This window comes from Miniopterus natalensis, chromosome 19 (genome assembly GCF_054644295.1).
Source record: "Miniopterus natalensis isolate mMinNat1 chromosome 19, mMinNat1.hap1, whole genome shotgun sequence".
Taxonomy (NCBI): Eukaryota; Metazoa; Chordata; class Mammalia; order Chiroptera; family Miniopteridae; genus Miniopterus; species Miniopterus natalensis.
Window position 1 is genome coordinate 32,573,893 of NC_142099.1, and position 20,401 is coordinate 32,594,293.

The window sequence follows — 20,401 nt, forward strand, 5'->3', positions numbered from 1 at the left end:
CACTCTGATAAGGAGACAGTCTTACCTCTGACTAGGGCAAGAAGGAAGGGCCCAATCCTCTTACCACCAGAGGCATGGAAAAGGGGTAGAAGACAGTGACCCTCCTCTTGGTCACTTTGTGAGATTTCTGTGTTTTAGAAAGATAATGAAAGGATTCTACAAGCCTTATTTTATCTGCTGCCAACATGCTGCCTTGCCCTGGAGCACTTGACAAAGCGGGTTCCAAGTCTAGAGCCATGTCCACATGGAAGCCAATGGAGAACCCAACACCCGACAGCCTGAGTCCCCATCACTCCCTCATTCCTTTTCCTAGGTACTTAGGGAACCCTGGCTCCTAGCTTCTGGCCTGCATCACCCCAGACTTCCTACCCCCACTCCAGCTAGAATCTCACCTGGCTGACGAATGTGCCCAAAACCACAGAACAAAAGATGAGATTACGGAAGATGCCTGCAAAGACATTCCTCTCTCCGTGGATCTTGCGTGAGTTGATTTCATTGAAGAGCTGCATCAGCACAAAAGTGTTGAAAATAATGGTGTAGTGCTGGCTGGGTGGGGAATGTAGAGGTGCCTTCCTCCCACTATCAATGTCAAACAATTTCTCACCTAGTGGAGAGAGGGGAAGCACTGGAGGGTAAGTATGATCTCAACGAGTGCTCAGGTTGAGTCAGAACGCGTTGGTGTGGCCATACTGGCTGCTGATGGCTGGTGTCCATTCAAGTCGGTCAGTATCTGAGCTACGTTAGTTATTAAATATTTTAAATGTTAGCCCTGATCTCAACATATCTGACCCTCTCTGTTTGCTCCGTTGATATTTATCTTCTTGTAGTGCAGCACGGTTGTAAAACTACGTGCCCTGGAGTCAGGCAGACATAGATTTGAATCTCAGCGCCACTTTTATGTGACCCGAGCTTTGGTTTTATAATCTACAAAGAAAGGTAAAATGATATTCTTAACAGAAGTACATAAACCAGCATAAGGTGCCCTGTAGCAGGAAGAGAGGACACACTCAGAGAGTGGAGCTGCTGTGACTCCTCATCTTGTGCTCAGCTTGCTCCCTTCTGCCTCCTGTCCTTGGGCCACTCTCTGCCCCGTCTTCATCCGGCACCCCAACCACCACCTCACTCCACCCCACACTTGGCTCACCGGCAAAGACAAGGAGAAAGATGACTGTGAGCTGATAGACAGCATGGCCCAAGATGTTCTTCATCATAGTCCGGGAGATCAGGGGCTTGTTTCGGCCATAGGGGCGACGCTTCAGCAAAGAATCTGTGGGAGGCTCTGTGGCCAGGGCCAGTGAGGCAAACGTGTCCATGATTAGATTAACCCACAGCATCTGCACAGCTTTCAATGGGGAATCCTAGTGGGAAGAAGAATCAGTCCTTTCAGCTCTCCTCGGAAACCACCCTCACCTCACTCATCAGCCTCACCCTTGTCCTCGAGATGGCCTAGCTCCTGTTGTCCACCTAGACTTAGGGTCTGGCCACTTATTAGCTGAGTGACCTTGAGAAAAATACCTAACCTCCTTGAACTTCGGGTTCCTCACCTGTAAAATGAGGATAATACGTACTTTGCAAGTACCCATCCCAGTGGCTGATATGTAAGTGCTAACTCAAGCACTTTATTGATTTTAGAGAGAGGAAGGGAGAGAAACATTAATGTGAGAAACATGGAATTGGTTGCCTCTTGCACGCCCCCTACTGGTGGTCGAGCCTGCAGCCTGGGCATGTGCCCTGACTGGGGATTTAACTAGTCACCTTTTGGTACATGGGCATTCCCCACGTTTCTTAACCCTTGCCTCGTATCTCCCACTTCAGTCCCCTCCACACACACTCCCATCACCTGAGTGATGCAGGCTCCAGTGAAGGCCACAATCACGGCCACCACATTGACAGTGAGCTGGAACTGCAGGAACTTGGAGATACTATCATAGACGTTTCGTCCCCACATCACTGCCTTCACGATGCTGGTGAAGTTGTCATCTGTTAGGATGATGTCTGATGCCTCCTTTGCCACATCTGTGCCTGCAATGCCCTGAGGTAAGAAGGGGAAGGAAAACTGAGAAACTGGACAAAGCAGAGTTTACCAGCATCCTGAACCCAGACTCCACTTCCCGACTTCCAAGAAGCTTCCGAACTAGATCTACACTAGAGGGCACTCTAGCGACACAAATCCTAAGCCTTGAGTTCTTTCCCAAAGAAAATGAAGGGAAGATGTGTTACTGTCACTTCTCCAGAGAAGAAGGTTGGGACCTGATGCTACCACCTTACTCCTGAACCCAGATTGCAAATTAGTGATCTTTTGATATTCCTGTCCCTCTTCATTCCTTCTCCTCCGCCTCAGAAAGGAATTAAAAGATAGGGAACAAGTCCTATGTATCCTACCTCCAAATGCTTAAATTTCGTTTGTGACAGCGAGTACCTCACTTAAGTCCCTATCCCCCACCCCAACTTTAAGTAGGAGTAGCCTGGCAGCACAGCGCAGAAGTCTTACCCTTGTTCAGAATCCCACCACTGGGAAACCACTGAGTGTTTCTGAACAGACATATCAGGGGTTGAAAGCTGTGTTTTAGATGCTCAACTTTCTAGTCTGGCAGTCAGCACCCTCAATAAGTGAACCCTGATGCAGTTTCCAACCTGCTCTTTACATATCTTTCTGCTCGAAATCCACTGGTTTATTCACAAGTCCCTGCATCTCTCATTCACTTGTGGAGCCTAGAGTTCTACTTACACCATCCCCCCAAGTCTGGAACATCTTTCTCCGTCTACTTAAATCCTACCTATCTTTAATGTTCCATCAGTTAAGCTCTACTTGCTTTGCAAAGCTGTCCCTGACACCCCCAGACCATACTTCTAGTCCACATCTTGTGACTTCTGTAACCCACAGAGGTGCTTACTTGTTAACTTGGCTGCATTACTAGATTACTGGTTCTCTTTACCTGGTAGTATATTTTCCTATCCAGACTGCAACAAATGATTATCTGTTAGACTATACAATTCAGTTTCCCCATCAAAAAGTTCTCTAATGCATCCACACAATGCTGTACCATGCACTGTAAAGAAAGGAGGAAAGAAAGGAGGAATATCTCTTTATACTGCTACCGCGGGATAATCTCCAAGTTATGCTGTTAAGTGAAAAAAAAACAAGATGGAAAAAAAGTGCTTAGTATGTATACGTAGGTGAGAACAGATAGCACTATAGGTAAGTATCACTCATCTAAGAGGGTGAGATGTAAATATTACTCATTAAATTATAGGTAAGTATCACTCATCTAAGAGGGTGAGATGTAAATATTACCCATTAAATTATATTTTGTAGGAGCAAACAGAAGGATAAACCAAAAACTAAAGACATAAATCACCTGTTAAGAGGGAGGCAACAAGGTGGAGGTGGTAGGAATAGAAGCTAGATTTCTATGATAGGCCTTATTTTCTATATTTGGCTTTAGAATTACATAACTACTTTATACAAGTATAAAACAAAATTAAGTATAAAACAAAATTAAGTTTAAAAAGCAATCTCTAGCCCTCGCCAGTGTGGCTCTGTTGGTTAGCGCGTCATCTTGTGCACCAAAAGGTTGTGGGTTCAATTCCTGGTAAGGCACATACCTACGCTGCGGGTTCAGTCCATGGTTGGGGCGCATATGAGAGGCAACCAATTGTTTCTCTCACATCAATATTTTTCTCTCTCTCTCTTCCTCTCTCTCTAAGAGCAGTAAAAAACATGCCCCTCAGGTGAGGATTAAAAAAAGAAAAAAAAAAAAGGGACCATACTTCCCTTACCATTTTAAGGCATAAAATGACAAACAAAACAAAACAAAACAAAGCAATCTCTAAACTGGAAAGCAACATGATGTAAATAAACTGGTATAACCAGTTGGTAGCACAAACCACACAAAGGAAATATGTCCCAAATGACCTTTTTAAAAACACAGTAAGTTGATGGTACATTCTTAGTGGGATGTACCTGCAGGGTAAAAAAAACTGTAAGAAAAACCTTTAACTGCTTTTAGTAGAGTAATTGTATTTTGCTCTTTTGAAACCATTATATATATTTTAGAATAAAACAAATAATAATTATGTTAATGTCCTTAGGAGCCAAAATTTTTAGCGTAAGAGATATAAATAAAAATCAGGGAAGTCAAATAAAATAAGGGAGTTAAAGTTCTATAACTGTAAATTTGAATTGGAAATATCAATAAGGATTCATGAAGTATTTTACTCTAAAACACAGAAACATCAAAGAAACATGAGACATATTTCCTAGTTTTGTCCACTGATAAGGTCTAGAAACAATGACTTACTCAGTAGTAAGGAACATCCTGACATTCAGACTGTGTTCCCTAAATACCATTTCTCACTAAAATGAAGCAGGACGCCCTTGAGAAATGGGTGTTTCCAGAACTAGGACAAGAAATACACACAATGACTCTGGAACATCTTATCATATAAGAAACTAAGGAAGCTATAGACACAGCTGGGGGTTGTATCAAAAGAACTCAGCAGGGCCCTGGCCGGTGTGGCTCAGTTGGTTGGGCACTGTCCTGTGCACCAAAAGGATGCCAGTTGGATTCCTGGGTTGCAGGCCTGATCCCCAGCAGGGGGCCTGCAGGAGGCAGCCCATCAATGACAACTTTCTCATCACTGATGTTTCTATCTCTTTCTCTCCCTCTCCCTTCCTCTCTCTGAAATCAATAAAGATATATTTAAAAAAAAAAAAGTGCAGCCCTAGCCAATTTGGCTCAGTGGTTAGAGTGTCAGCCAGCGGCCTGAAGGGCCCTGGGTTCGATTCAGGTCAAGGGCATGTACCTCGATCCCAGCACCAGTTGGGGTGCATGTGGGAGGCAACCAATAGATGTGTCCCTCTCACATCGACATTTCTCTCTCTCTCTCCCTCTCCCACTTTCTCTGAAAAGCAACGGAAAAATATTGTAGGGTGAGGATTTAAAAAAAAGTAGAACTCAGCAGGGCTGAAGAGGCTCATGATGGCCCACTGTGAGCATCAAAACAATAATATGGGCAATGGATTGAAACACATCAAATATGCTTAAATCCATGAGTTCACAATAATACTCATTGGTCACCTTTGGAGGATCCTAAAAAGTCAAGTTGGTATTTTGAAAACTGGGAGATAAAGGAAAAGAATCAGGCATTTAACTTTTCATGCAGGAACTGAACTTCAGAGTAACCGAAGAATTGATAAGGGAGCATTTCTTTTTATAGAATATTCAAGTTAACAAGTAAAGAAAATCAGAATATCATTTTGTAGCCCTACTGATCTAGAATCTGATTGCTTCTACAACTAATAACTAGTTTATAGGAAATATAAGGAACAAAAGGACATGTTAAAGGACACAACAGGGCTACAATCAACAAAATCCCTGCTGTGAGATATTCTACTTAGACATACAACCTGGTTTCTCCAAAACTAAATGGCCAGGAAAAAAAAGATGGGAGGGAATTGTGCAGGAGAGAGTTAACATAGCGAGCCTGAGACTGCTGTCCTTAGAGAGGCCTGTTTGTAAGGCTGGCATCAGGAAACTTGGCTCTGGGAATGCTCCCAGTCAACAATTAACTGAAAGTTAGTAAGTGTTCACTGTGCCCAAACAATATGGTTTCTGAACACCCACTTTTCTTCTGGAATCACAGGATGTGCTGGGCAAAGGTGCCTACAGGACCAACCCCAGTAAATACCTTGGGTGCTGAGTCTCTGATGGGCTTCCTTGGGCAGGAAGATCACGTGTTGCTGTTTTTGTTGCTGGGGGAAAGCGTGCTGTGTGACCCCTCACCGTGGGAGAGAGCATAGGGAAGCCTGCATGTGGACGTCTCCAAACTCTGCCTGTGACTTGCCCCCTTACTATATCTTTTCTATACCAAGGTACTAAAGTTTAGCCATGAGTACAGCTATACTCTGAGCCCCATGAGTCCTTTTAGTGAACCCATAAATGTCAAGGGTGGTCTTGGGGACTCGACACAGGGATCTTACAGGATCAGCGGTTCTCAAATTTTAGGGTGTATCTGAATCACTGAGGGCCTATTGCTGGGCCCCAACTCCAAGCCTTCTGATTTGATCTGAGGTGGCCTGAGAATCTGCATTTCTATAGGTTTCCAGGTACACCTGGAAGAAGGAACACACTTTAAAAACTACTGCTATAGATAAAGATATTTAAGAGATATGTCAAACAATTGCAATGTATGGATCTTATTTGGACAAATCATAAAAACAATTTATGAAGCAATTGGGAAAACGTGAACTGACTAGATACTTGATGACAGTAAGGAGGCAATTTTCTTATGAGATGGTATTATGATTCCTTTAAATACGTTTTATTGATACCCAACTGGGGTACCTTGGAATATGTGACTTTAAATGAACTTTCCAAGTGATGCTGATGCTCCCAGCTTCACAAGTGAAAAGCAGAGTGCTGAGTAGTGCTGGCCATAGAGCACAGGCGCCATACGGAACACGAATTTTCCAGTCTGCTTAGACAGAAAATATCACCATGTTCGTGGGCAAGTTGAAGTTGTCTTGTTTTCCTGAGTAATGACACGTCCTGATTGCCCTGCCTGTGTCACCCGTTTACACATATTATCACTGGCTAGGTAGGTCGGAGAGATGGAGCCAGAGAAAGAGCACAGTGGGATGTGAAGGCACAGGAAGCCCGCCCTGGCTTCCTAGTGGAGAAGGCAGCTCCCAGTCAGGCAGAGACACTGCCGAGCTGCTTACCATGGCGAACCCCACATCTGCTTTCTTCAGAGCCGGCCCATCATTTGTGCCATCACCAGTGACAGCCACCACCTGTCGCTGTTCCCCGACAGTGCTGTCAATAATGCCTGGGAAAAAGACACACCTCAGTCAGTCCCCACATGCCACCTGAGGTCAGCCCTGTTCCCCACACAAAGCGCTTTTCCGGTCGTCTTCCCTGCTCCTGCCATCAATTCCCTTCCTCCTGCCTTCTTGTTTCCCTCTGCTGGGAGTTCTAGACTATCTTCCGGGGCAGCACATTGTTTCATGGGTGGCACTCTGAGCAAAGAAAGTCTGTCTGTGTCACATACTGTCTGAGGCCCTAAGACGGCTATTGTTGGTACCAAAGCTCCAAATGATTTGAAGGTGGAGACCTGGGGTCCAGCTGTACCACTTCCACTTCCCAGTTGGGCAGTTTGGGTATGTTACTTGTCTTTTTAGCGTCAAACTTCCTTATTTGCAAAATGGAAATAGTTTACCCTGCCCTGCTTAGTTCATAGTATTATTGGCAAATCACATACAGGGTGGGGCAAAAGTAGGTTTACAGTTGTATGAGAAACAGTTTATTCTTGTATTATTATTAATTATTGTATTATTTTCCATACAAACAGCTGTAAACCCTGTTTTGCCCCACCCTGTAGGGTAATGTTTAAAAACAACTTTATTATATGTCTCATACTCATCAGGGCTCAGCTGTTAGCTAAACTGTGTATCCCCACCATGAGCCAGAGAGCTCTCCCAGGACCACCCTATTCGGGACATGAGTTGCTTTGGCTTATGGTTTTTATCTGTCCCACTCTGGCCTGTCTTCCTCTACCCGCCACCTACTCAGGAGCTGACCTCACCTTTCACCAGCGTATGCTTGTCCGTGGGGGAAGATCGCGCCAGGACTCGAAGCTTAGGCCAGACCTTGTCCAGCTTTTCTTGTTCTACCTGCCAAAAGCAGACCACACATAGGTCAGTCAAGCTCAGGACAGCCATCCAGGAAAATCTCCCTTTCCCACCCACTCTATGCTGCTGGAAATCTGGAACTCCACGGCCAGGGGCAGTGCTAGCATGGCCTTTAGGCCAGATGAAGCAGCCGCCTGTCTCCAAGGGCAGAGTCCCTGAATGTGACCATTCAGGTCCTGCTTGTCTTTATCCTCCCAATTCTGCATCTGGGAGCTGACCCCCTACTTCTAGACCCTTGACAGAAGGTGAGCCAGGGTTAGCTGTTGGCTCAGGTGCCTAAAGTGGTGCTTCTGCGGTCTTAGGTTCGATTTCTGCACAGACCAGGAAGCTTTGGGATGCCCCACAGCCAGACCATGCCCCCCTACAAACCCATGCCACTGTTAGCCACAGGGCAGTGACACAGGAGGAAGAAGGTGGACTGGAAAAAATGGAAAGATCTGAACAGTCAGTGACACTTCTCAAAAGCGAGCTTGAGAATGAAGATCATGAGCAGAAAGCTCTTAATTTTACCATCTGAGCAGCTCTGGGGGAAGGGATATTTCACTATGAATAGCTTTTAGTTTAAAAGGCACCCACCTTCCCTCCATGTGTCCCAGATGTCTTACACCAGACCCAGCCTTGCCCTTGCCAAATGAGGCCCCAGTTCCTCTTGCCCAGGACCCACCTCGCCCTTCTCATTGCGGATGAGTCGGTTAAATTCCTTGCCTTCCAAGCACAGGAAATCATCCCCAGGTGTCACAATGCCACATTTGGTGGCAATGGCCCGGGCTGTGTTGATGTTGTCTCCTGTCACCATTCTGACAGTAATGCCAGCTCGTTTGCATTTGGCAATAGCATCTGGTACCTGTGGGGGGTGGGGCAAGAGGAGAGGAGAAGTTGTTCCTTCATTGTGGACAGGACAGAGGCACCCTAGAAGCAGTGTCACCTTATTGCTGTCCCACCCATAATATGCACTGTGGAATTTGCTCAGTGTACCATGAGTTGAAGGGGAAACTGGCTTCAGGGGCCAAGTATAAAGGCTCACTCTCCTGCTTATAATCTAGACTCCTTAGTAGGGCACATATGGCTTCTGAGATGTGGCCACTGCCTTCCTTTCTAGCAGAAGTTTTTACCACTCTCCATCCTCCCCAGCCCATGCTCCAACCATATCAATTCTTTGTAGTTTCCCAAATGCATGACACCTTTTCCTGCTTTTGGGTCTTGAAAATTGATAGCCTATCTCTCTGAACTTCGTAGCAGCAGAGGTGTTTTCAATTCCCCAGTGTCAAGAATAATGTTTGGTTATTCTGGGGAGATCAACAAAAATGTGTTGATTGAAAGAAGGTGGCTAGAGACAAAGCTGGTGTCCTGATTAATTCAGCCTCCTGACTGTTCTTAGGAAACAAATGACAAGCCCAGTGAAACTATGCTTCTCACCCACGGACAGCATTAACCGTAGGCATGTGCCTTCCATCGGTCAGCACTCTGCAGCTGAAAGCAGACACAGCTGTCCTTGAAAGCGAGAAGCAATCAGGTAACAGTTGCGTGGGTCACAACTGCAAGCAGGCCCAGTGCCCTTGTTCCAGGGACTCCTGGTGGCTTCCCAATGGGTCACATTGGGCTGGCACGTGGGCCGGGGGCCACTGGAAGACTTCCATTCATGTGTTCTTGCCCTTTCTCCAACCCAAAGTCTCACCTCCGGGCGCACAGGGTCCTCAATGCCCACCACTGCGATGCAGGTCAGTTCAGTGAGGATTTCGCTCTCATTGTCCCATGGGGGCTCTACATCACTGAAATCTCGGTAAGCTAGGCAGATGGTCCGGAGTCCCTCACTGGCCATGGGCTCGATGACCGTGCGCACCATCTCATCCCGGTCCTTATTTTTGAATGGCATGGCTTCTCCTTTCTTGTCCAGGATTCGATTACACCTGGGGAGGTGCACAGTCAGAAGGCAGCAGCCCTCTTCCCACCCAGGGTGTCTCTACAGTCTTTTATAGGCATCCTGGCAACTCTGCATACTTCTAAAAACTGTTCCATGGCCAGAAATCTCTACCACCAGCCAGCTGGGTCCCTTTTTCCAAGGCGGGGTGGCCTGTAGATAGACAGGCACAGGCGAAGCCTGTGATTCCCCCATGTCGCCTGCTCCTACTCGTGTGTGATGCAGCGTCAGAGCCATTTGTGGATTACCCGCTCTTTTGAACTTCTCAAAGGTAGGGAGACCTTTTCTTTGGCCAGTATCTAGAATAGTGCTTGGTGGATAGGGTGTGCTCAACAAGAATGTGCTCACTGACAGAAGGTGCTGGTTAATTCAGTGACTGGCTCTATATCCATGTAGATCGACTGTTAATGACCCAGGGATAATCCAGCCACTTTGATTAGGTTACACAACTTCCCTGTAATTAGAACTGAGAATGAGAAGGAAAAGGGAACAGAGAACTAACATTTCTAGTACTTGCTGTGTGCAAGGCGTTTACATACATTGAACCATTTAATTATAGCAACCTTGTGGGATGGGTAGGTACTACTCTCTGTTTCCAGATGAGGAAATGGAAGCTTGAATGGCCTAGGTCTGAATCCTGACTGTGCCACTATTAGTTGTGTCACCTCCAGCACGTTACTTAACTTCGCTGTACCTCTGCTTTTTCATTTGTAAAAAAGAGATGCCAATAGCATCTACCTCACTGAATCGTGGGGATTAAATAAAACGAGTCACCTAAGGTATTTATAAACGATGCTTGGCCTAAGTAAATGCTCAGCTACTGGGAGGCTCGTGCGTCCGGGGGCTCGGCGTGGGGCGTGCCTAGACCTGAGGGGGGTCTCGGAGGGGAGGGGAGGGGCGCTCACTTGCGCAGGATGATCTCCGAGGCGCCCTTGCTGTACATGCGGTAGCCGCCGCTGGGCTTCTGGATGACCGTGCTCATGGACTTGCGCACCGAGTTGAAGGTGTACACCTTGTAGAGCTTCTCCTCGGGCACCTCGCTGCGCACCGCGTGGTAGTCCTGCTTCAGGTCTGTGACGAAGCCCAGCAGCGCACACTCCGTCTTGTTGCCCACCTGCCGGGGCAGGCCGCCCTCCTTCTCCGGAGGCTGGGAGGAAACACCGGGCACTACTGAAGAAGATGCCTCCCCCAGGGAGGACTCGGGAGGGAAAGACCCCTCAAAACCTCACATGTATGCCCAGAGCCCAGGGGTGGGGTGGGAGGACGGCGTTTGTCCCATTCAAGGGCAGACGGACAGTGGTCAGTGGACTGGCCCCTGAGCCACCTGGGTTATAGGTTTTAATTTTGCCATGAGGCTGGTGCTGGCGTCTCACCCTGCGTGGGTCTTATTCTATCTAATACCCTCTCTGAGTTTCCAGAAAGTGAGTACTTTCCTCCTGATGAGCCCAGTTCTGCTATCAGCATGGGGCATCTCCCTGGAGATACCGCCTTTACATGGTAATTGGAGGGCATTTCACAGCCATAGGTTCCTACCTGCCCTCCTCCCCGCCCCCCACGCCATCCCCCAACCTACTCATATGGATTATTCCCTAGTTTCACCCCAAACAAGTTCACGTAAGAGTGAGACATGCAGTATGGAATGGCAGTTCAGGCAGAATGAACAAAAAAGATGAATTGTCTCAGATAAAATTAATGTTCCCTCTAACTGCCCATTCCAGATGTCCAGGCAAAGGAAGAGCTTACCAGGATCTTGGAGGTATAGGCACTGTTGATAGAAATGCCGTTGACAATAAGGTCCAGGACCTTGGGCACGAAGGCGTCAGGGCTTGGGAGCTGATGGTAATGGGTATCTCCAATATAAGCTTGCACCACAGTCATGCGGTTCATGGTCAGCGTGCCTGTCTTGTCAGAGCAAATGGCTGTGGCATTGCCCATTGTCTCACAGGCATCCAGGTGCCGTACCAGGTTGTTGTCTTTCATCATTTTCTACAGAGGACAAGAGAAAAGGCTTGAGAGGGGACCAGCTGAGCTCCCCAGTGTAGGTCAAAGGCCATTTCCTAGCCAACATCTCTCCACATTTCATTCTCTTGTCCCACAGAAAAATGCAGGACACTATTCTTGTGAATCCTCTTTAGATTCTACCGGGTCATTTAAACTCTGATGCAACTATCACGATGGTCCTTCCATAAGGCCAGGGACTTGTGCTCTTATGAGGCACCAGCCAGAGTCCACAGAAGATAGATGGCCTGTCCCTTCATTAAAGGCTACGTGGCACTCTCTTCTCCCACCTCTGTCCTGAAGGAAGAGGAAGTATCAGTCCAGTCTCACCTTCACAGAGTAGGCCAGTGAAATGGTGACAGCCAGTGGCAGCCCCTCCGGCACAGCCACCACCAGTACAGTGATGCCGATGATGAAGAACTTGACAAAGTACTGGATGTAGATGGGCGTGCACTCAGCTAGCCACTGTTTGCGCTGTATCACGAAGTTGTCAATCACAAAGTAGAGAATCAGGATCAGAACGGTGATAGCAGACATGATCAGACCTGAACAGGGAACAAGTCACATGGACCCCGGTTCCAGGGCACTCCTAAGACCCCAGCCAGAGATGGATTGGCTTAAGTTGTAGCCTTTGTCCCCAATTTTTAAAACTGTTACCTCCCGAAAGTCATAGTAAAATCCCCTGCCCATTCTCTGCAGCTTGCATGTGATAGTGCAGGGAAAAGACACAGGTTCTAGTCTCTGCACGGCACCAGTTTTGGTCTAGTCTTTGACCCCGTCCGGCCTGTTTCCTTGTGTATAAGTAACGGGGCTGGTCTAGTGTTCTGAAACAGCATTCTATGATCCTCTCTCAGACCTACCCTCTTCCCACGATTCATAATGTAGTGACCATATTTGCCAGTTTCCTAGCAGTTTATCAATGCAGACTTTCCCCGTAGCAGCCTGCAAATGCCAGGCAATTTCGCAGCTTGTTTACAGCAATGCCCCTATGGTGTTAGCACAGGACCTACAAGACCACCCCTCACCACAGTGCCTCCCAACCTTCTCCTGAAGGCACAGACAAACGGCGGCAATAACAGCACGTATTTATATAGCGCCTACTATGGGCCAGGCAAACTCTTTGCATAAACTTATTTTATCCTCATGAAAACCCTGTGAGATGAGTTCCTATCATTGTGTCCTCTTCTGAGGACACTGCGGCACAGAGGGGCTTTTGGTATGACACACAGGTCGGGGGACCAACCATCCTGATTTGTAGACTGAGCAGTTTCCTGGGATGCGGGAGAACTCAGGAGGAAAAGAATTCTCCTTAAGACTTCCACTTTCAGTTCTGAAACAGAAAGTCGCAAGCAAACTGGGACAGCTGGTCAACCTACACACTGAGGCAAATGGAAGAATCTGCTCATGGTCTGTAAACAACTGGCCCAGGGGCTCCAATTGTCCTGGGATCAGTCAGGGGTACCCATATCTGTGGCACAATATCTGCCTTAAACCATAGTCTGGTTTGGGTCCTTACTTTTCCTGAGGGCCTGCCGAGCAAGGCTCGAGGTGACCAATGAGTATCGGTGAGAGTGTGTTGAGAGTGTGTTCTTTTACACTTCGCTTCACTAGGCTCGGGGCTAATGTGAGGCAAACGAGGTGCCTAGGGCACAAAATTGAATGAGGTAGCGCAAAGCACTTCATTTGCCTCACCCTAGTCCCAGCCTCGTTGAAAGGTAAAATAAAACAACAGAGGAAATGACGGGCCAGCCATCAGGAAGCTTGTCCTTCTTCCAGGACAACACAGGGATTAGGAGGAAAATAGGAGGGATTAGGCGGAGCCTGTTTCATGTTTCAAACCTGAGTGTCAGGCGCAATGGCTTGATTCCACACCTGCAGTTCATCTCCTCCATGCAGAGTTTATATTTAAGAGATTTCATAGTAGTCAAGATTAGCTGGGTAAGAGAACAGAACGAACAGGCTGGACTAGCGCTCTCTAACAGAACTCTTGGGGACGTTTAAAATTAAAATGTTCTCTATTTACACTGTCCAATACAGTAGCCACCAGCCACATGTCACTATTGACCAATCAAAATAAGGCTAATGTGAACTGAGAAACTGAACGGTTAATTGTACTTGATTTTAATCAATTTAGCTAGAAACAGCCAAACACGGTTAGTGGCTAAGGTAGTGGACAGCACAGATCTAGCTGTGTGTGTGCTTAGTGGGTCAGCGTCATTGGCCTCACCTGGGCCTGTTAGAAATGCAGTCTCAGGCCCTGCCCAGGCCTGAATCAGACACTGTGCTTTAACAAGGCTCCAGGTGAGCTGTACACACAGAGGTGCACCAAGCTAGACTGTGATTGTAGTAAGGGAGGGGTGGGCTCAGAAAGTAAACAGGTACAAGACGTACCCGGAGGGATCTGCCCACTGAAGGAGCACCCTTCCTGTCCTTCCCTCCTCCAAGCCCTCGCCCCGTCCCACCACTACAAGAGGACAGGTGTAGCAGCGAGTCCAGGAGAAGCCGCTTCCTCCCGCGGTACACACAGCGCCTGTAGTGACCTCCTCTGGAAACAGCCTGTGCTCGCTGTCTTCCTTTCCCCCCCGCAGTCCTTATTTTGAATTTATGGCTCTGTGCCCGGCCTGGTGCTAACACTCTGCTGGGGAACTACCTCCAACAAACAGCAGCCTTCTCTACCCTTAAAGGATTTACAAGCCCATACACGTGGCAGGTAAGCAGTTAGTCAAGCCTCCCTTCTTGCTCATGTAAACCTCCCATGCTGGGACATAAGTTCTTAACTTCCCATCTGTTTGGATGAGAGACCTCAGGGCCTTTCACCCTTACACATGGGGAAGCATTTCTCTCTGAAAGCCGAGGGGGTGGCCAAAGGGCAGCCAAGGCAGAAGACACGGCTGCCCACACTGCCCTGGCCACTGGGAAGTTCTAGCTTCCTCTGCCGGACCTGGTGGTGTGCAGAGAAAGGAATCACAGCAGCGGGGACGGGAACAGCCCTGATGAATGGCCACGACCAGGAGGCCGCCCTCTGCTCACCAGCCTTCCCGATCTGGACGGCCAAGCGCGTCAGCTTGCCCTGCAGCACCGACTTCTCCTTCTTGGGCACCTTGACTGTCTTCTTCTCCTTTTCCTCACTGTCGACACCCTCCTGGCTGTTGAGAGGCTGGATTTCCAGGGCCACTCCATCCTGGGTCTTTGCTAGGGTGTACACACAAACAGGACAGGTGAGCAAGCCGGGCGGTAGCACCGAGCAGCAGACAGGTGGAAACCAAAACACCCTTCTGTCTTCTTCCTGGATCCACCCTGGACCCCTGACATCAGTCCTGACCACCCTCATCCCATGTCAGAGAGGGCGCCTGCCTTCAACCCTCTCATAGGATACTATCCTAACTAGAGATAAAAGAGGGGTGCTTTGGGGGTATGGATGTCCTCAGATGGTGCAGCTTCCTGGCACCATCTCAGAGCCCCAAGCCAAGTTTATTCTAGCGAGAAGATTAGTCACAACACTAAGCACAATTACCAACAACCATCCCTCCTGGAATTTAGTGCTTACAATGTGAATCTTTATTGCAGAAAGGGGCTGAAGGGAAAGCTGGCAGATGTTTCCAGAGCGTAAGGGTCCTAGTCTATTCTGTTCAAAGGTTCACTCTCTCTACACCTAGACTGTCAGGGAAGAAACACAGACCCTCCCCCCCACCAGGGTGTTCTCCAGCTCCTTCTATACCACTCGAACAACAGGGGAAGGAAATCCCTGACAAAGGTAGGGAGACACAGTGCGGCCTGAGGTTAGTCTTCTGGGGCAGAGGAAGAAGCTGGTGGAGGGACTTCTGGAATAAGAGAAAGAAGGGATAAAGACAGACATATAAATCCAGTTTGCTTTTTAAAGAAGAGTTAAAGATACCTAAAATTAAAGAATTAGTTCTGTGCAGCCCTGGTTCTCTGATGTGAAGACTTTATTTTTAAAGACTACTCTGATATGGGTGACAGAGGAAACAGATTTCTAGGAGCTGTCTGAGGAGAGCAGTGCTCCCTGGTTCCCACACCCTTCAACTTCACCCCTGCAGAGCTTGGCCCCTCGGCTTAGGATGCCCTTCCTGACACTGTCTCTGCTGTCAGACTCACAAACAAGACGAAGACGGGATATCAGCACAGCCACCAAAAAAGAAACACACATCAGATCGGGGGAAGAGAACAGACTGTGGAAAGAACAAAGAAAGAGGTGGGGAGAGAGGCAGAGAAAAGGCTCTCTCCAAGCACCTGAGACCAGCAGAGAAGGATTCCAGACCAGAAGAGAACACCGATGAGGAAGCTAGCAGAGGAGGGTGCAGGGACTGCCCACCCCAACGCCCTCCACCATACGGACCCTGAAGTCGTCCAACCCAGAAACCGATGATTAAATCCAGCCTAGGGTAACGAGGCAAAGAGTTCAGCACCCTGGGAAGAACAACAGATTAATCCCACACACTCCCCAAGAGAAACCTTGACATGAGGTCCCCTGAGCCAACAGCAGAGGGTGCTGTTGTCCCATCTTGGATTGAGAGTGGGACCTTGAGACCACCCCAAATCTCTGCACCTTCCTCAGGATGAGGCATCTGGGCCACAGCAGCAGATAACAGATTTATGGAGAGGAAAAGGGAGAAGGCAGGTGGCCTGGAAAGGTCTGGCTTGAGTGAAGTCAGGTAGAGATGGTAAATGAGTGGGTGGACAGGTTACCTTTGTTGCGATTTTCGGGGACTCCTTGTTTTTTACCTGTTTGAACAAGAAAGAAAAAAGTGGGGTGGAGACCCAAAGGGACTGTTAAGAGATCAGATATCCAATTTGTTGGTCCTGCTCAGAGCCCGAAAGGGCGATAGCAAAGGGGCTGAGCTGCACAGAAGGGAATGTGAAGGAAGCTCACGTCTCTACTTATATCCCTTCTCATTGAACCACGGGACACGGCCCAGACCCCTCGTGCAGGTAAGTGCACACCCACATCCCAGCTGCCTTCTCCCGGAGCACGGCCGCCACTGAGGGTGCTCCCGACCTGAGTTGCAGCACTTGGAGAAATGGGGGCGGGGGTTAGGCAGCAAGAGGTTTGGACTGCTTCTGCCTGACGGCAAAGGCTCCTCAGTGTTTCCACGCCAGCCCCTCAGCACCAGGCAGCTTCCTCCTACTTCATCTGCAGAGACGAACAGTCCAGCTCCTGAGGGAGGCTGTTGCTCCCTTTTCATAAACTGCCCTCCACTAAACAGCCCAAGACGGTCGTCCATCCAAGCGGTCACGTCCTCTCCTCCCAGGGAAGGAGGAACGCTCAGGAAAGCTGTAGATTTGGTTTTACCGTCTTTCTCTCATTTGTCTTGTCTCCCCTTCCTTCAAGAACAAGTGACTGGCAAAGGCAGGACTAACTCCCAGCAGACGTTAGCTGCTAGCTCACTGTCCTGGCTGGTCTCTTCCACCGACAGCCCGTGGTTTCAGCAGGAGTCCAGGCTCACCTGCTGGCCGGTTTTCCCCTGGCCCTCGCGGCCCACTTGCCCCCCATGTTTGAGGAAGAAAGGGATGGGTCGGAGAACTGTGCAGAGGGCATGGAGGGCCAGGGCAGGCTCTGGAACTCATCTCTTTACATCCCACCAACAGGCGCAGGAAGGGAGGCTCAGGCGCAGCCCGCTTTGGGAGCCAGAGCCCGGGTCTGGCTTTCATCAGAGCCCCTTGCAGAGCCCGGGCGGACGTCTGGCTCCCCGAGGGGTTTGGACATACACTCGCCCTCCGGCAGTCTCCCACCCGGATCTGCACCCCGCTTCCCAGTCTGCCCAGGGGACGGGCGGGGAGAGGCTCTCCTTCCGAGCCCCCTTACCTTTCTTCTTCTTCTCCTCCTCCTCTCCCTCGCTGGCCCCCAAGAGGGTAAAGATGATCCCAGTTTGGGAGTTGATACCCACAGCAGTCACCACCATCCGGCCAGAACCTTCCATGACGTGGGTCCCTGGATGAGAAAGGGGAAGAGGGAGGAGTGTTGTTTTTTACACCTAGCTGTGATCTGGCGTAAAACACACAAGTCCTTCCTCCCCGTGGACAATGATACGCTCAGCAGACAGAAGGAAAAGGTCACGAGCTGGGACCATTTAAAACAGAGCAAGTAAAGCGGGGGTAACGAGATAAGGGTGCCAACTGCTTTAGGGTAAGGCGCCTTCCACACCCCACCCCCCTTCCGGCGGAGCCCTTCCAAGGCCCCTACAGCACTTGCTTCGTTTAGGTTACACACATCCTTGTATTTAGCCCACCCGTATGCCACTGCCCCAGCTGAGTCCCGGGGAAGGAGGTGGAGCACGGCCAGAAAAGAGAGCAGGGTCCGCATCGGGTCTCTATGGCCTGGCTGTGTGGGAGGCGGCAGAATGGGAACCACGATGGCAAAAGTCATACCTGAGAGCAACATGGGGTCTCTTTCCAAGGACTTCTTGACATGGTCTGATTCCCCAGTCAGAGAGCTCTCATCAATCTTTAGATCATTCCCCTGGATCAGGATCCCATCTGCAGGCAGCAGGTCACCTAGTGTTCAGAGGGGAGGGCAACAGGGAGAGAGGGGAGGTAAGAGCCTGGTGGAGGGTGGGGACCACCCAACCCCATCTCAGACCCCCACACATACAGGCAATGGCCTAGGGAGTAGCCGCAGAGCTTTTGAAAGACAAAGTTAGCCCAGCTGGTGCTGCTCAGTGGTTGAGCATTGACCCATGAACCAAGAGGTCCCCGGTTCAATTCCCAGTCAGGGCACATGCCCCAGTTGGGGGTTTGATCCCCAGTAGGGAGTATGCAGGAGGCAGCCAATCGATGTCTCTCATCGATATTTCTATCTCTCCATCCCTCTCCCTTCCTCTCTCTAAAATCAATAAACTAAACAAAACCAAAAAAAGAAAGACAGACAACTTTAGCTCTGACAACCTGGGACAAGACTATTTCCCAGGTATTATAACTTCAACAATTACTGGTTCCCAAACACCTTCCCATGGCCCGAATATGATATTCTTTTAACCTGAAGACACAGTAAGTTGGACAATCTTTTGGGAGAGTTTCAGTTACTTCTTTCTTTGAATTTTGTTACATAACCTCTGGAGACTCTAGCCTAGGTCTAGACTAACACCATTTGGGGTCATGTATTTTTGGATCCTCAGCAATTCCTAGCCCCTTATGCCAAAGGACCTGGCCCTCAGCTAGGGCGTGGCATGGGTGAGAGAATCACGGAGCTCTCACCGTATTTGATTTGGGCAATATCGCCCACCACGATTTCAGCCACAGGGAGCTGGATGATGTGACCATTCCGAATAACAGAGAATTTCTGCTCCTTTTCAATGCGGTTCTGCAGCCCTCGGAACTGCTTCTCTTTGCTCCAGTCATTGAAGGCCGTCACTAGCACCACGATGATCACCGAGAATAGAATGGCCGCCCCCTCGATCCAGCCGGCTTCTGACTCCCCTTCGTCCTCTGGGCTATTTACAGGTAGACCACACTCTAGCCCAGGGAAAGGAGAGAAAGAAGGATCATCTAGGGGCTTTTGCTGACATTACGAATAGGGGCAGTGCTTCTGCAAGCGCCCAGCATGGGAGCTGGGGGAAGAGAATGGTAAGACTAAAGCCCTTGGGTAAAAGAGCTTCCCTCTAAGGTGACTGGGGGACAGCAGGGCTGGGCATCATCTCATCACCAAATCACTAGTTACGTTAACCCCAAAGAAGCAAGGGACTAAGCAGCACAAAACACGTCAATGCAAATTATAGGCAGGTCACACGTAAAGAACGCATGGTTCCCGCCACGGTCAGGTTCCCACTGCTATGTCCCCAAGTGCCGGTAATATTGGTGGGGGCACTGTGAGAAGCAGGGTTGTGTTGGTTGGGTGAGGGTAGAGGGTTCGTAACATTCTAAATAAGGGTTTCATTGGGAGAAGGGGAAAGGATCCTGGGATCAGCCTGGATTGGAAGAACAGCTCATTAGCTGCTTGTTGGTTTCCTTTGGAGAACCCGTCCCGAGCAGGGGGAAACCGTGTAAGTATAACGTCAGCCACCGGCACTAGGTGCTGCTTGGTGGTTGTGGAAAGAACCAGACCGGAGTCTTGCTGGGCGTTACTCACGTTCATTTTCTTCACCAGGGGGGCGGTAGAAGGACAGAACCAGGGAGATGATGGCTGCGATCTCCAGGATGATGAGTGTGACATCTTGAAGGGCTTCCCACACTAATTCTAAGAAGGTCTTGGGCTTTTTGGGAGGGATTAAGTTCTGTCCAAACACTTGTTTACGTTTTTCCAGATCTGCCGGGTTCCCAGAGAGACCTGAAAAGGAGATAGGAATGGGATGAATGAGTGAGAAAAACCCGGGACAGATGAACGACAGAGGAAAGCAGTGAAGAGACCCCTTTAATAAAAAGGCCCCTTGTGTCCTGCTCTGCCCAAGTATGAGATCCAGTTAGGGTGGCCAACCACCCCAATTAGCCCAGGACTCAGGGGGTGTGAAATTTTCAGTCGAAAAATGGGCAAACTAAGACAAGTTGGTCACAGGGGCCGCTTGCTCCCTTAGTCTCCAGGGTAAGCTAGCCCAGAACTAAAACTTCGTCTCCTCCTCACTGATTATGTGCCAGGCCCCAGCTCTAAGAACACAACACTAAAATGTTTCCTGGGACTCACACAGTACTTCTCTCTCACGCTGACATGTAAATGCTGGTGATGATTTAAAAACCGAGTTTGCTTCCACCCACTGGCTCACACAGCAAGGCCAGAAAGAATGAACTATCTGCTCAAGGTCATGCTAGGAGGCCAGGAGACACAGCCCCAGCAGCTGTCCTGA

The 20,401-nt window shown here is 49.0% G+C and overlaps 1 protein-coding gene across 3 annotated transcripts in view; it reads right to left on the reverse strand.

Annotated features, from left to right (window-relative positions):
* The window catches only part of ATP2B4 (ATPase plasma membrane Ca2+ transporting 4), a 94,689-nt gene that overhangs the window by 17,002 nt on the left and 57,286 nt on the right, over positions 1-20,401 (reverse strand). For all 3 annotated transcript variants that reach the window (XM_016214849.2, XM_016214867.2, XM_016214858.2), the window contains exons 3-18: positions 19,693-19,890; positions 18,822-19,079; positions 17,997-18,122; positions 17,434-17,559; positions 16,317-16,352; positions 14,640-14,801; positions 11,940-12,154; positions 11,355-11,597; positions 10,517-10,758; positions 9,369-9,600; positions 8,358-8,537; positions 7,588-7,675; positions 6,725-6,831; positions 1,841-2,032; positions 1,145-1,358; positions 393-604 (exon numbers count right to left, since the gene is read on the reverse strand). In XM_016214849.2, coding sequence (XP_016070335.2) covers positions 393-604; positions 1,145-1,358; positions 1,841-2,032; positions 6,725-6,831; positions 7,588-7,675; positions 8,358-8,537; positions 9,369-9,600; positions 10,517-10,758; positions 11,355-11,597; positions 11,940-12,154; positions 14,640-14,801; positions 16,317-16,352; positions 17,434-17,559; positions 17,997-18,122; positions 18,822-19,079; positions 19,693-19,890 — 2,831 coding nt within the window. The remainder of the gene's footprint in view (positions 1-392; positions 605-1,144; positions 1,359-1,840; positions 2,033-6,724; positions 6,832-7,587; positions 7,676-8,357; positions 8,538-9,368; positions 9,601-10,516; positions 10,759-11,354; positions 11,598-11,939; positions 12,155-14,639; positions 14,802-16,316; positions 16,353-17,433; positions 17,560-17,996; positions 18,123-18,821; positions 19,080-19,692; positions 19,891-20,401) is intronic.